Source organism: Talpa europaea (assembly GCF_964194135.1).
Source record: "Talpa europaea genome assembly, chromosome: 2".
Classification (NCBI taxonomy): domain Eukaryota; kingdom Metazoa; phylum Chordata; class Mammalia; order Eulipotyphla; family Talpidae; genus Talpa; species Talpa europaea.
In genome coordinates, this window is record NC_140068.1 from 59,038,058 (window position 1) to 59,053,487 (window position 15,430).

Here is a 15,430-nt window from a genome sequence, read left to right on the forward strand (position 1 = left end):
AAGTGAATAGCACATTCATGAAGAACTAAGAGTGATACACTGTTTGCACACTATTAGTTTGGCAAAATTATAAATGATCAATACAAGAAAAATTGTTATTAAAAACAACCATTTCCTTCAAAATTCAAATGGCCAACAGGTATATAAAAAAAATGTTCAACATCACTTATAATTAGGGAAATGCAATGAAGACCACAATGACATACCATCTTATACCAGTAAGAATGGCACATATTAAAAAAACAGGAAATAACAAATGTTGGCGAGGATGTGGAGGAAAAGGAACTCTCATACACTGTCAGTGGGATTGCAAACTGGTCCAGCCCTATGGAAAGCTGCGTGGAGGTTCCTCAAACTACTAGAAATGGAGCTTCCATATGACCCGGCAATTCCATTCATAGGAATCTACCCAAAGAACACAAAAACATGACTTCAAAAGGATACCTGCACCCCTCCATTTACTGCAGCACTATTAACAATAGGTAAGATATGTAAACAACCCAAATGCCCCAAAATAGATGACTGGATAAAGATGATGTGGTATATACACACAATGAAATATTACTCAGCAATCAAAAAAGATAAACTCATGCCATTTGCAGCAACATGGATGGAGCTGGAAGGGATTATGTTCAGTGAAATAAGCCAGAAAGAAAAAGAAGACTATCAGATGGTTTCACTTATAGGAGGAATACAGGGAAACCAAATAAGGGATCAGGTAAAAAATACATAATAAATAAAAAAACAAAATTAACAGGCAAAAATCAGAGACATTCTGCAGGGGAGGGTAAGGGAGAAGTATCAAAACAGGGGCAGGAAGAGCACAAGGCACTATGGGTGCATGGGTGAAGCTTACAGGGAACACCTGAGAGAAGAGAGCATATACTGTACAAAAATCAAGAATGATGTAAAATATATATATATAAAAAGAAAACCTAAACAATTAAAATAAAAACAACCATTTCCTTTAGATAACAACAGACTTGCATGTTAAATGAATTAGGCTTTATAAAGGTACCAATTACATAAAAATAAAATGAGACTATATTGGGATTGGCTGATATCACTGGTCACTGTTCAATGATAAAATGATAATATGATTAAAAAGACTTACAGAAATCACCTCATAAACAATTCATTCTAACATAATTATATATGTTCTCTAAACCTCTGAATTAAGGATGCAGAGCTAGGAATACAGAATTCTTTTAACATCTACTCTACAGCTGGTTCACAGGTTTATGGTATTATACAAAGGCCAAGGGAACATAAGTTAGTAAGAAATATTGCTTCCCTTGTACTTGGTACAATGCAAGGTCAATCATTAAGCATTGTCAAGTAGCTTCCTTTTCCCACTTTTTCAAGGCAGAGGAGAACCTGCTCTCTTATTATATGAGACAAAGAAGTATTAAAGAAAGTGACAAAATCTTAATGCAAATACATTTTAGAAGAAGCAACACTACTAGAATTCAGTGTGCTTGTTTCAGTTGTAGGTGTCAGTACAAATAATACTTTTTTTCAATGACCAATTATATGCACAGTTGAAATGAGTTTGTGCTCTCACTGTAATTTTGGATCCATTTCAAAATAATATTTAATGCTACAAAAATCAAAGGAAGAAATTACTAATATTCTTACTTCACAGACTCTAAATGAGGGAATTCTGGTTACCTGTCGACCCAATGGATACTTCGGAAGAGAAGAGGTGAACTTATGAAGACATCTCAAAACCAGGAAGTAATTCGTATGGTAAACATGCAAGTTTTCTAATAATGACTGTATTTCCTCCTAAAAACCACAGAATGTATTAAAAATATGTAAATCAGTAATTAAAATATATCAACTTCAATGACATAATTTCTGAAAATCTGACAAGAGAACATTCACAATTACCAATTAGCAGCCTTAATTCTAAGTAAATGTAAGGCACAAAATATCCAGAATGAAGCCTGGCATTTTAAGTCAGGGCTATCAAGTCTGAAGATATTGTCGAAACACCAGAATTACTGTAACTTCACTTCCCCCTACCAACAGCACTGCCACTATACCACAGCCCCCCAGTCTACAAGTGTGCAAAAGAGCACTGTGCTGGATTTTGGCCTGTGGCAGTCACCTGGTGTGTGCCACAGTGAAAAAAGCTGATTATTCTCTACCTCACATCAGAAGGGTATGGAGATCCATATAGAGCCCACTAACAATGTAATAACAGTTGCTAAGGCTTTGCCTCTGATGCCCTCCCCCTTTTTTAAATTTAACAAGTACTTTATTTTCCTGAAATACCGCTCAAGTTATGTCTGAAAGGGAAGACTGTGGAAGAAACACCGCAGAAGATTTTACTAAATTTTGCCCTTTTGGGGGATAATCCCGAATATTTGGTTTATTCACTTTCCTACTTAAGGAAAAAAAAATGTAAAAATGAGGAATGCAAAGCCAACAAATATTATAAATTTAGAATACAGCACGTATGACAAGATGTAAGTCTACTAAGAAATCTGTGGGATGAAAACAATCCATTTCAAAACTATTTGGGGTTGGGGGAGATTGTCGTCTAGAACTTTTCAGTTTAAAAATTATTTTAAAACACTACACCACACCAAATGCTTTTCAGGCTTCAAATACTTTTAAAACTGTTGACTTCTGTTATGTTTTCTTTAGAGGATTATGATCTGTGGCATGGAGGTCAAAATTTTTTCTCTAGGAAGTCAAATAAAGGACTTTAAGTGATAGGACTGTCTTTTCTTCAATAATATCTTGCTATTTTTAACATTCAGCCATGCAGAAAATAAAACATCAGATATCAATAAATTCAAGCAAATCTAACCTATCTGATAGCTTTTCCTAAATTCTAATTCACTTAGAAATCTAAGTGAAATCTATCCCTTGGTCAGCAATCTATGAGTCATTACCTGCAAGTACAGGGCAAATGAAAGAAAAGACTTTAGAACTAAACAAAATGTTTTTCCTCCCACCATTTGAGTTGGGAATTGCAAAAATATGGGCTTCCTAACACAACAAAAGATGCTATAATCAAAGAGATGGGTAATTTAACAACCATCAAGAGAGTATACTTTATTTCTACTTTTACTGTAAGCATAACATAAAGATAGTAAAGCCACTAATTAACATGTGCTTTCAAGACCTTTTCAACAGGGAGCAAATTCTCGAAAAAGGGAATCTATTACTGATTAACACTCATACTTTATGCAACTTATATTACATATTACTTTTGCTTTATGGAACAACAGTATGCACAAATAACTGGGTGATACAGTAGAAATGACTATTCTTACTGAATTTACCTGGATGCTTCACAGGAAATGTTACAATCTCAGCAACTATACTACAATAAGTATAAAAATGAATATTAATATGCTTTTCTCCCCCTTCATAATTCTCAATGTTTAATTATTTCCCTGTGCTGATTGGAATTCTAGGGTTTAAAAAATGTGGTTTTTTTTTTCAAATTACATGACAGAATATTTCATCTAATGATATAACTGAGGAAATGGTTTATATAGCTGAACTGTTTTAAATTTAAAAGTATACTCTCAAAAAACCCATTCTTTAAGTTTATAAAATACAAGACTGGCATATAGTTTTAAAGCAGTATCTTTGAGTATAAAGATCTAGAATTTTAAGGGGATTAAAGTTTTATTAATAACTTAAGTCCAATCAGTGGATAATTAAGATGACTCATTTGTTTAGGCTGGGATTTAAATTAGTTCTACATTGAAGAAAATCTAGTACGAAAAACAATAAACATTTTCTCCTAGAGAGTCTAGTTTGATCATTTTCAAATAGTGTTGACAGATCAGCAGCATCAGTATCATGAAAGACCTGGCTAGAAACGCAAATTCTCACACCCCCTTCAGAGCTACAAAATCAGAAACTCTGGGGATAGAGTCCAAAAATCTGTTTTAACTAGCACTCCAGGTGATTCTGATATATACTAAACCAGAACCACTGGTTTAGTTAGAAAGCAAAACAGATTCTAGGGCAGAAACAGTGTAGATACAGAGTATATACTTCTCAGGAGTATATTTTGTAGGTCTATCTATGTCTTTGGAACTGGAGAGTAAAAAATGGGTACAAAATGATAAACTGCAATGGTAAGCATGTCTATATAACTATACAATCTATATGTCTATATAACAGAGTACCATATATAATATTACTCGCAGTATGTGTAACAATAGACAATGAAAGTATGTATTCATATCTTAATTGTATCAGTAAAAATATATAATAATATCTATGTATATTTATAAAAGTTTATTTTTGTTTTTAATTCACTTTCACCTGTTGAACAGATTTTGATTATCGTTAACTTATGAGGAAATCATACTAGGAGCTGTTACCCCATTTTATAGATAAAGGAACTAAGGCTCAAATAGGGTAGGTGATTTTCTTAAGTAATATGCCTAATGAATAACTGGTGTTCAAATGCAAGACTTCTGAGGACAAGATCAGGATCTTTCCCTGTATCATGCAGTACTGTATTATTACATGGAGTTTTTTTCCGTTATTTTTACTATAGTAAAATACACATAATAGCATTCTGTATTTTTACTAAACTACAAAGAGAAAATAAAATGTTAAAAGATACTTTCATTCTAACCAAAAGAAATCAACAGATACATTAATCTTTTTCATAGCCATCTTGTGTCCTTTGAATTTAGCAAGTAGCTAGCAGATAACTTTTTCAAGGTCAGAGTACAAACTTTGTGTTTTTTCGCAGTTATCATTATGTAAATGTCCAGTAAACATCTCTTTAAATAACAGAATATTCAATTCTGAATATAACAAAGATAACTAATAGGACTGATAAGTGCAACAAGAACAAATACAGTATAAATAAAAGCTTAGAAAATACACAAGAAGTCTCTGAAAAAGAGATAAATGTCAGGCTATTTTTCTAATACGCCATCCTAAATATTCTTTCCCACTGTCACCTCAATGGTTAAAGGTGCTCTAAAAATCTATTCCTGGTTTTTGAAAATCACACTCTTGAAAGAAAAAATGTTTTAGCAGGAAATGCACTTGGCAACTAGCTGACACAGCAGAGAACTAATGTATGTAATCTTAAAAGACTCAGTAAACATGCATACATCCATTTCCAATGGCTCTTACACTTCCCCTCTACTGAAATAACCTGCACTAGGGTAACAGGATTTCCTATACTATTCTGAAAAGGTTAGAGATTATTAAAATTATTATTAAACGCAACATGAAAGTGATTTTATATTATGGTCCAGTGTCTTTTTTTTTTAAAGAGCTGGGGTGCAAGCCAGAGGTGTGGGAGGTGAGAGGTTTCACCAGATACAGAGTGGGGAATAAACAGAACAGGCAGAATGACTGAAAGATACCTCTGAGGGGAGCAGCGGGCAAGACAGGAGAAGTCTGCTGCACCATGTGGTTCACCTCCCTGGCCGGGAATTGAACTTGTGCTGTAGTAGCTGTGGATTGCTTCATAGTGCTGATGCTTAACCCTTTTTACCACCAAGGAGGCCCCCCAGTGTACATTTTTTGCATTAGAAATAATGTTTAATGAAAGTCACAATTTTTTTTCTGGAAAATTCACAAAAATAAGGTAAAACCACATGCCCTCCAGGAACTAACATTCATTCCATGGCTTTCATTCAAACTCTGAAAATAGTATATATAGACAAAACTCATACTTAGCACTAGTGATGAATTTTAACTTTCTAACAACTTTTTCCTAAAAGGTATGAGGAGTATAAAAATAAGTACTACATTGTGCATTTTAAATTTCCCATCAGTAAAGTACTTGTTAAATAAAAATAGAATACTCTGTAGTTCTGATATGGAATGATTTCTAAGATTAAAGGCAAAACAAACAAGGTACAGAACAATGCATACTTCTGTAATTTCCTATGGGGGAAGAAATTATATACACACATACATATATACATATAAATACCAAAAAAAATGATCTGAGTATGTGGTGAATATATCTAGAATGATACTTAGACTAGCAACACCAGCTGTATCCAGAAAGGGAAATGGGTAGTTGAAGGACAGGTAGCAGGGAGTCTTTTCACTAAATATTATTTTTACCTTTTGGACTATGCACCATGTCCAAGTATTATTTACTCAAGAAAAGAAAAATTAAACTCCTTCATTTGATATTTCTTATGTTGTATGGTGAACTTTTTAAGCTCGTTATTTCTTCCCTGGCATTATGTCATCAATGTATAATGATATTTTTTGCAAATCAAATCAATACCTACTTCATAGTAGTTCCCTAAACTGCATGGCTTCTATGCACTTTTATTTATGACAGTCTTTAAAAGAACATTAAAGTGAGATTGCCTGTGGATTGCAATCTGTTATGTGGAAAGAAAGCTGAGAGCTAGAAGTGTTTTCATAATAGACCACAGAGAAACCTAGTGTTATAATTTTTTTTCTTGATGTTAAAAAAAAAGGCCTTATCTTTTAGAACTGTAGTTTATCATTTTTAATTATCTATGATGATCAAAACCTAGTACTTCTTTCTGCAATGCATGTTAAGATTTACAGATGTTTCATAAAATTAACTCAATAAGTGCTACGTGCATATTCTTTCTCATGAAGAAAGTGAAAACAGTAAAACTGACACAAATACATTTGTATTCTTACCTTCAAAAATCTCTCATTGGTCAACAGTGCAACTTGCTTTTCTGAAGCTTGCTTTTCCACATGCCTAAAATGTTTACCATCCCATATACAAAAAGAAAAAAATTAAATATTACAAATATTTGAGTAGCATAAGGGGGAAAGTATTTGCCTAGATTGGTGGTCACATTCTTTTATTTCTTATAAAAATAAATTCAATATGACAGTGATGGTTTAATGGTAATTTTTAACTCCTTAAATCAGCTGCATCTCACAATATAGGGGTCTAATCATAAAGAAAAATTATAAACTCTAGAAATTATAAATGTTATTTATTAAAAAACTCTCAATAACCTATAAATTATGTCCTCTTCTTGGAACATTTTCCTTATGCCAAATTTTCAAATCCAATAAAAGAACTCTCACAATGGAAAACAGAAGGGATTTATTTTCCTCTAAAAATAAAAGTTATTATCCTTTCCCACTTCAAAAATAACTGGCCCTTAGGATCCCTCATTTTGCCACAAACTCCCTTATAATATATGTTATATATGTATTTGTTTTTTACCTCCTAAACGATGGAAGACGTCGGACATTTTCACATTGGTTATCTGATAAAAAATTTATTCTTTTTTTGGCTTCAGCAAGATTACAGCACAGAACACTAAGAGGCTCAGAATAGAAATGCTCTAATAGAGAAAGCTGAAAGAAATACAAAGATTAAATATATTTCTTATAATTTGTCTGCTCAATTTTAAGTTTTTTTAAAATAGCACATATATTTATGACACTAATATATTTAATAATGTCATAATACTGCAAACAAATGCATAAATGGTTATGTACCTTTAATATTTAAGGCTCCAATTGTTTTCAAGGTCAGAAAATTGCAATCTCAAGGCATAAACTAAAAGAAACTAATATAAATGGATAAATTAGCTATGTGCAGGTGGAACTCACTTAGAATAACTGTAATTGTGGTAGGGATGGATCTGGGGTATGACCTAACAGTCTAATAGATGCCACTACTGATGACAAGCTCTGTGTAAAAACTGGTCTGCTAAACAAACTAAATTAAGACAGCAATTGAAGTTTTGCCTACTGATAAAAATAATAAATATCTTTTGTGATTCAGTTTTATCTCACATAGCAAAACTTGGTACAGCATCTGTCAGATATAAATATTCCAGTAACCAGAATGCTGTGGTCTCTACAGTGTGTTCACAATAGAAGTGGGAACGGTTTTCCAGATTTAAACATAACTTGTAAGATACAAGATCATTAAATACCTTAAATCTAAGCAAAGTTCTTATGATCCATTTGGGTTTTTTCCAGATACCTTGATACCAAAAGGTATTGCTAGATAGTGGGAAAACATATTCTAGTCACTTGCAATTAGCACTCCCCACAACAAATTAATAAACAAACATGTTGGATTAAGGCATCTAATTGCTATAAACAACAACTTTGAGCTTGTCCCCTCCTAGGTAAGCTGAAAATGAATTTCTGAGCCCACAGATCTGAGAACCAAATACACAAAGCAAGAGGAATTCCTACAAAATAGTACATTTTCTAGGACTGTATGGCAAATGCAAGCCTAACTTGAAAATAAGGACAAAATAAAAAGCAATAGTTTATGCCAAGTGCTAAAATTCTTTTTGCACATTTTATATTGTTTCTTACTTATATTCTGCAATTACATTAATATAATATTCCAATTTTAACACTATTTTTAAAAAGCCAAATATAAAGGACTTGCTGGGCGAAAGGAATTTAAGAAAGACAAGTTATAAATGGTCTATAGATAGGATAAGAATCTACTATCATAACAATTTTGTCCAAGAGTATTCTCAATATCCAGATCAATTAACAACTTGATTAACATATCCAACTAATGAGGAAAGGGTGCAAACATTATATGCCCTATTGTACCTCCTACAGGAGCCAGTACCTACACTAATGATCAGGGAAACTGGATGAATGGGGTTTAAAAGTTTGCCTGTCGCTTATCAACTGTGTGACCTTAGTCAAGTTACTTAACCCAAGTATCTGCTTCTTCATGTGCAAAACTGTGGATAATAATACATATTCAGGAAAATGAATAACTATAAGAAAGTGAAAATCAAAATCAACAAAAAACTATGAACCAGAGACACTTTTTGGGGGGTGGGGGCCAGGAGGGGAGGGATTGGGGTCAGAATGGGGCATGTGCAGTTGTATGGGGGAATATAAAAATAAAATTTATTATTTAAAAAATAAAAAATAAAATAAAACTTAAAAAAATAATACATATTAATCAAACAAGGTATATATTCAGTAAGTTACTGAGCAAAAACCAGTGCTTAGTAAATTATTAGGGATCTATAAAATTATCTAATCTGACCCCTTTATGTTACAGATGAGAAAACAGAGATCTAAAAATTAATTTAGCTAATGTCCTTTTTTTCACTCACTTTCTCAATGGTATTTAAGACTACAGTATTTCCTAAAATCCTTGACATCAGTGTTGTTCTACTTTTCTATTCATTTTCCATACTGTTTTTAGTTTTCTTTTCTGTTGCTCACTCTTATAGGGTTTGACCTTTAATCCTTTCCTCATTTCTCTGGGTGATGATTCACCCTCATTACATGACTTCAACCATCATCTTTGATAAATCCTAAGTATTTCTAGTCCAAATAATTCTCAACTGCTAAATCTTTACATCAAAATATGCTTAAGTTAACCATATTTACAAAGAAACTCATTCTTTTCTAACTGACTCTGCTTTGCATTAGTATGTATAACTAATAAATACTAACTTCCAATCCATCTGGCAAAATAGAACCTGTATGTCTGTCATCTATGGTTCTCTCTTACACATCCACATAGTCCACACATTTTGTCAATTCTATGTCATCCTCAGATTAGTTTCCTCTTCACTGTTTAGTTTTAGCTTCACTGTAACTAGCTCTTGTCTAGTTACTACAATAACTCTTCTAATAGCCCTCTTTTCTCCCACAGTTGCTTTTATCTGGAATGTTCTTCCTATTGTGTGTTGGCAGGCTTCTACTCCTTATGATACACTTCCAACTATGGAATGCCCAGGCATGTTTCTTTCATAGCACTGACTATTCAGAAATGTAAATGTGGGTTTATTCTTCTGTATCCTTTACTAAAGGACAAGCAATTTGAAGGCAAAGATATCTCTGTCCTCTGCATCTCCAAGGCTCAGGAAAAGTACTTGGCTCATAGTAGGCTCTTGGTAAATATTTGTTAGTGAATGAATGAATGAAATGAGAGAAATAAATTGGCAAATTATTATATCTTAATATCATTTAATTTTACATATTGCTGAAACTAATGTTTTCCTATTTTTAAATACTCATTTTTATTTTTTTAAATATATATTTTTATTTATTTATGTACAGAAGAACTGGGGTAGAGACCAGAGGTACTGCAGATGAGAGGATTCATCAGAGACAGAGAGGCGGGCAGAACAGTTAGATCTAATAAAATACACTGGTGAGGGGAATAGTGGCGAGAAGGGAGAGGTCTACTGTGCCATGTGGGTAAACTCTCTGGCTGGGAATTGAACTCATGCCTCCGTGGCTGGCAATAGCTTGATAGCACTGAGACTTTAACCTCTGTGCCACCACGGAGGGCCCCCTCAAAATACTCATTTTTAAAAGTGTAAGTTGAAAAAAAAAGACATATTAGGGCCTTCCTGGTGGCCTAGGGGTAAAGTCTCAGTGCTACCACCACAATGGCCCTCCCATAGTATGAGGTATTATCATATTAGTGACCTTTTGAGCTGAAGGTCACTAATATGTAGGTTTTAATGAACTTGACAACTGGAGTGTGTTCACAATGATTACACTTTGCTATGGCAGTTTAGAGAGTTGTCAACAGAAGGAAATAATGTTAACTTTAAACAACTAGAGAATAAGGTCCATTTTTTAGATTACAACAGATGTTATGAAGCTAAGTTAATGGATTTTCTTCTAACAATTCAAAATTCAGAATTTCTTCTAACAATTCAGAAATGTATTGTCAATGTTATAAAAATAAATATAATTTTACATTGCCTATGAAATGTTTTTCACACTTAAAGCGTTATTTAAGAAAAAGAATATGCAACAGAGAACATATAATGTGTAATGTGTAGCATAATGTGTAGCTAAGCCAAAAATATTTAACATCTGGATACTAATCAATTAAGAATAACATGCAAATTATTTAGAATCAGCTTGTCAATTTTCAATCCATTTGTGTCCTCTTACCTGAAGTCCTTTTATAAAGTTCTGAATTGAGAAATCATGATACAAAAAAATGTTGGTCAGAATCTGTAACACTTTCTCACTTAGTTTAAAGGGAAACTGAGTTGTAAGAAGTAGCTAAAAGAGATAAAACGAAGGACACACTCATTGTTAGTTTTTATGCTTCGTAAGTATCAAATATAAGTAAGAATGATAGTATGGCACAGTAACTAAGAAAGCTATAATAGTTAATGCGTTTTTAAGGTCAAATAACAAGGACTTTTTAATGATACAACAGTAACAACAAAAAAGAAGCTATTCATACTACATCTTCAGAATCAAAGATGTTTATCACCCTCTATATAAATTGTAACTCAAAAAAATACTGCTTTTTGACTATACAATTTTTTTTTCTTTCCCACCTCAGGCTTTGGTAACACTTATTATCAAATAAGATTTATTTCCACCTCTATTGATGCACATTAATAAAGAGAAGCAGCTTTTATGAAAAAGCCAACTGAATTTGAACATAACTAAGTATTTCAAACACTGAAGTTGGAAAAATTTTCCCTAAAATGTTAATAAAATGATGGCTAACACCTCTATAGAAAAAAAAAAAAAAAAGTAAAACAAATGAAGAGTTGTCATTAGTTTACCTTACAAAAGAAGTATGAAACACACCTTAAAAGTCCTGAGTGAAGCATCAATTTGTGGAAGATCAAAACTACAGAATCTTATGTCTGTCTATATAGAAATATAGAGGCAAGGTCTGAGAAAATGCTAGTATTTATTTTTTGTCAAGAGCAGCATGACAGAAGAGTTCACTAAAAACTTCAAATCATTTTATATAAGTTGTAAGATTCAAAACACTACTATTGTTATTAGGAAGCCTAAATTCTGTAATGGTTTATTCTAAAAATCTATAGTTTTTCATTGAACAATGACTGACAGTATAAAGTTGGTAGAGACAGATACTATCCTTTTCATAAGCTTATATTTTATCTGAAGAGGCAATACTATACTCCTATAAAAATCATTAAATATAAACTGATGAAATATGTTCAATATCATACTATGAGAGATGTAGAAATTCACCACTATCATTTATTTTTACAATATATTTTTGGCAGTTTCCTTTTCATTCTATTTCACCAGTAAAATGTTTTACCTTATCAAGTACTGTAGTCAGGTGCTCCTTGCAAGACAAAGACTGGAATAGTTCAATACACAGTAGAGATGATACTGCATGAGGAAGCAACCGGTGGATGATAATAGGAGATGTGGCGATTCCAAAAATGAGTATCAGTGGAAATTCATGTAGATGTTGACTAGTTTTCAAAGGAAAATATGAGAGTGGAATTTCTTTAGGGAATATATTTCAGTACATCGTATTAATTAAATAACCTTTATTTCAGTGTCTCTCATCAGGCAGTGTCAAGCAGCATTCTAAGTACTGAAATTTCCACGTCACTCACTCGCTTAATAACTACTAAGACACATATAGTTATTTCCTAGATGTTCTGGCTCTGAAGTCAATAAAGTGTCTGGATTCTTACTGTTCTAAGATCTTCTTCAATACTTTTGATGATTAAAGCGGTCAAAATTCTGAACTTCAAAAAAGTACTACTTTGCTGTCACTATTCTGTACTGTGCATAGTTCAATCTTAGCACTGTCTCAGTATCCAGAAATTTTAATATCAATGGGAAAAAAGGGATACTCATCAAAATAGGAATTATGTTAATAAAATATAATACAATATAACTTTAAACAAATGTAGCCAAAACTATTAAGGAAGTTAAAATAAAAATGAAGCCAAAATAAATTATATCCTAAAAAATGTACCATGGGAAATGCATCTGACTGGATTTTAAATTAGGATTAATTAGTTCAACTCTGAGTCTCACAGGATAGCTTTGAAAATCCAATGAGATCATGAAAGTAGTCTCTCACTGCAATTATTATATATAATACTATCTATATTTATATTTTAAAATGTTATTTAGGAAACATCCTTATTTAGGAAACATCTTGAGTTACATGTAACTCAAGAGTCTCTAAGGGTGGAAACATACCAGAAAACAAGATCTGACAAAAATACCTCAACCTGGAATAGTTTATCCATTTCTGAACAAGTAAGGGACAGACAACCTTGAGAAAAACTGCATTTCATACTATCTTATGCTAAGAAAAATTGGTTAGCCTTAATCTTTTGATTTTCATTCTTGGGGCAAAAAGCAAATGAAATTCTCATAGGTGGTCTATGAACACTCAAGTACAAGGAATGAAATCATGTTGGTTTCTATCAAGTTGGTATTAAAATAAAGATGTATTTGCCATTCATTTTCTTTGAAGAAATTTGCTTTTAAAGTTATGTTTTCTTAATAAAAAGAAAATTTTGCACAAAATTCAGATGATATACCATCTACCTGCTAATAATTATGAAGTCTTGGAGTACTTTTGTGGTAAAGCTTTCCAGATCCTTTAAGATAAGCACAACAGGAGGAAATTGCCATTGGCTAGCAGTAGTCCTCTTTTTCCTTGGTAATTTTGGGTCTGTCTTCTTTTAAACCATTGTGGAAAGAATGAGTTAAAAGTAAGTCTTATCACCCAAATAAATGTTATAATAATACTACATGTTGATATAGTTTCCTTTACATTTGACAAAAACATTGCTTTATTTTTTATTTCTCCCACATAATAAAGAGAAACATTCCAACAGTTACTAACAGAATCTTTCAGTGTCTGACACGGGAATAATAACCAGGAAGAAAAGGTTCAGTACAATCTATAACTCATATGAAATATTTATATTTTCTGCTAAGGAAATGACAGGAAATGCATGAGGGGAAGAGAACATTTTCTATAAAATTGATTTTCCGCTGGCAGAAAGTCGTATTTCGCTGTGCTTTCGATGAGAACTAGAATTTTTAATTAAAAGGCCTAATAAATAACACTAGTTGCTGCTGCACTACGATGAAATTTCATGTTGAAAAGCATTTTAAATATAAGTTGGCCCAACCCTAATCTTTTAATGATATCTGACATAAATTGCAAATACTGTTTGATTTCTAGTAAATCTGAAACTGTGCATTAAGATACTATGGCAAGCATTAGAGCCAGTTAAATCCCTATATAAAGTGAAATGAAATATCACTTATGATGATTTCAACAATGTGTTCTTCAGAAAATGTCACCACAGTATTTTTTCCCATAGTGGCTATATATCATAAACTAAGACTGTGGTTCTATGGCACAGTTACCCATGAATCATGTAGGCAACTCATTTTTACCAGATACTGTCATCATAGAATGGTAATTCTTTTTATATATTGTTTGTTCAACATATATTTCTTACAGAGCACTCAGTCCCCAAGAATTCTAAACAAATTAGACTTTTTTGAAAAAGTGATTATTCCTGATCAGACTTAGTTGACAATGGATACTAGGAGCATGGTTCTACTGCACAAAAACAAATATTTTTTAAAATTTTTAATCCTTTTTTTAAAGATTTATTTATTTATACAAGAACTGGGGTACAGTCAGAGGCGCAGGAGGGTGAGAGAATTCACCAGAGACAGAGTGGAGAGCAGAACAGGCAGACAGACGGAAGACACTGCTGAGGGGAGCAGCAGGTGAGGCAGGAGAGGTCTGCAGTGGGTTTCTCCCTGGCCAGCCGGGAATCGAACCCGCACTGCAGAGGCTGTGGACAGCTTCACAGCGCTGTGCTTAACCCTCTGCGCCACCGGAGAGGCCCACAAAAACTAATATTGAGGAACCTAAGAGATAACACATTTGAGGTACAGCTATTGTCATAGAGATAAAATGTGCCACAGAAGTAATGCTGCTTTTGTCATTAGATGACATTCTTCCACAAATTAAATTGCCTTGTAAGAACTTAAACACAAAGTATTAGGTTATATACTAATAAAAGAATGCTTGTAAATTCCAGTAGCCTTAGAAAAAGAAAGTAGCTACTACTGAACTAATAGCTAATCTGCATAAGCATATCCTTATTAGAAAAAAACAAACATAGGTTTAACGTAATTCCAAGTCTCTTCATCATGTGCTAATTTTCTGGGAGAAAATGGTCAATTTACATTTACCTGCGTGGCACTCTTATACCAACTGGTAAGTGAATCCATTGAACAATGTGGCTTTTTCTGGGTGAGCTGAACATTTCCCTCCTCTTTGGATTCTACATCTATAGAGCAATCCATCAACTGGGAGACCAGTTTTTGCAAAAAATGTTTTATATCTGCAGAATATGAAAGATAAATCTTATTACCCTTAAAACAAATCTAAAAACCCCTGAAACTTCTTGATTAGTATGTTATATTATTTGGGTAGAATGTGTTTTTCTATACTTAGCATTAATATAACTAACATTTAACATATTAAGTATTAATGTCCATTAACAGCCTCATTATTTAAATTTCATTAAATCAAATTAACAGCAGGGCAAAACTTTTATGTACTGTCTAGAGTAAGTGTTACCTAGGCTAGTATGTACACATAAAAACTAAGTTATACTAGGAATAATATGCATTTATACTGAGCAATGAAAAGTTTTAAAAGTCC

At 32.7% G+C, this 15,430-nt stretch overlaps 1 protein-coding gene across 2 annotated transcripts in view; it reads right to left on the bottom strand.

The window, feature by feature from the left end:
• ORC3 (origin recognition complex subunit 3) overlaps positions 1 to 15,430 on the bottom strand; it is a gene marked incomplete at its 5' end in the record, with an annotated part of 49,785 nt that overhangs the window by 19,467 nt on the left and 14,888 nt on the right. For both annotated transcript variants that reach the window (XM_084228529.1, XM_084228528.1), the window contains 7 exons: positions 1,672 to 1,788; positions 6,640 to 6,703; positions 7,184 to 7,317; positions 10,876 to 10,989; positions 12,020 to 12,179; positions 13,279 to 13,412; positions 14,956 to 15,107. In XM_084228529.1, the coding sequence (XP_084084655.1) occupies positions 1,672 to 1,788; positions 6,640 to 6,703; positions 7,184 to 7,317; positions 10,876 to 10,989; positions 12,020 to 12,179; positions 13,279 to 13,412; positions 14,956 to 15,107 (875 nt within the window). The remainder of the gene's footprint in view (positions 1 to 1,671; positions 1,789 to 6,639; positions 6,704 to 7,183; positions 7,318 to 10,875; positions 10,990 to 12,019; positions 12,180 to 13,278; positions 13,413 to 14,955; positions 15,108 to 15,430) is intronic.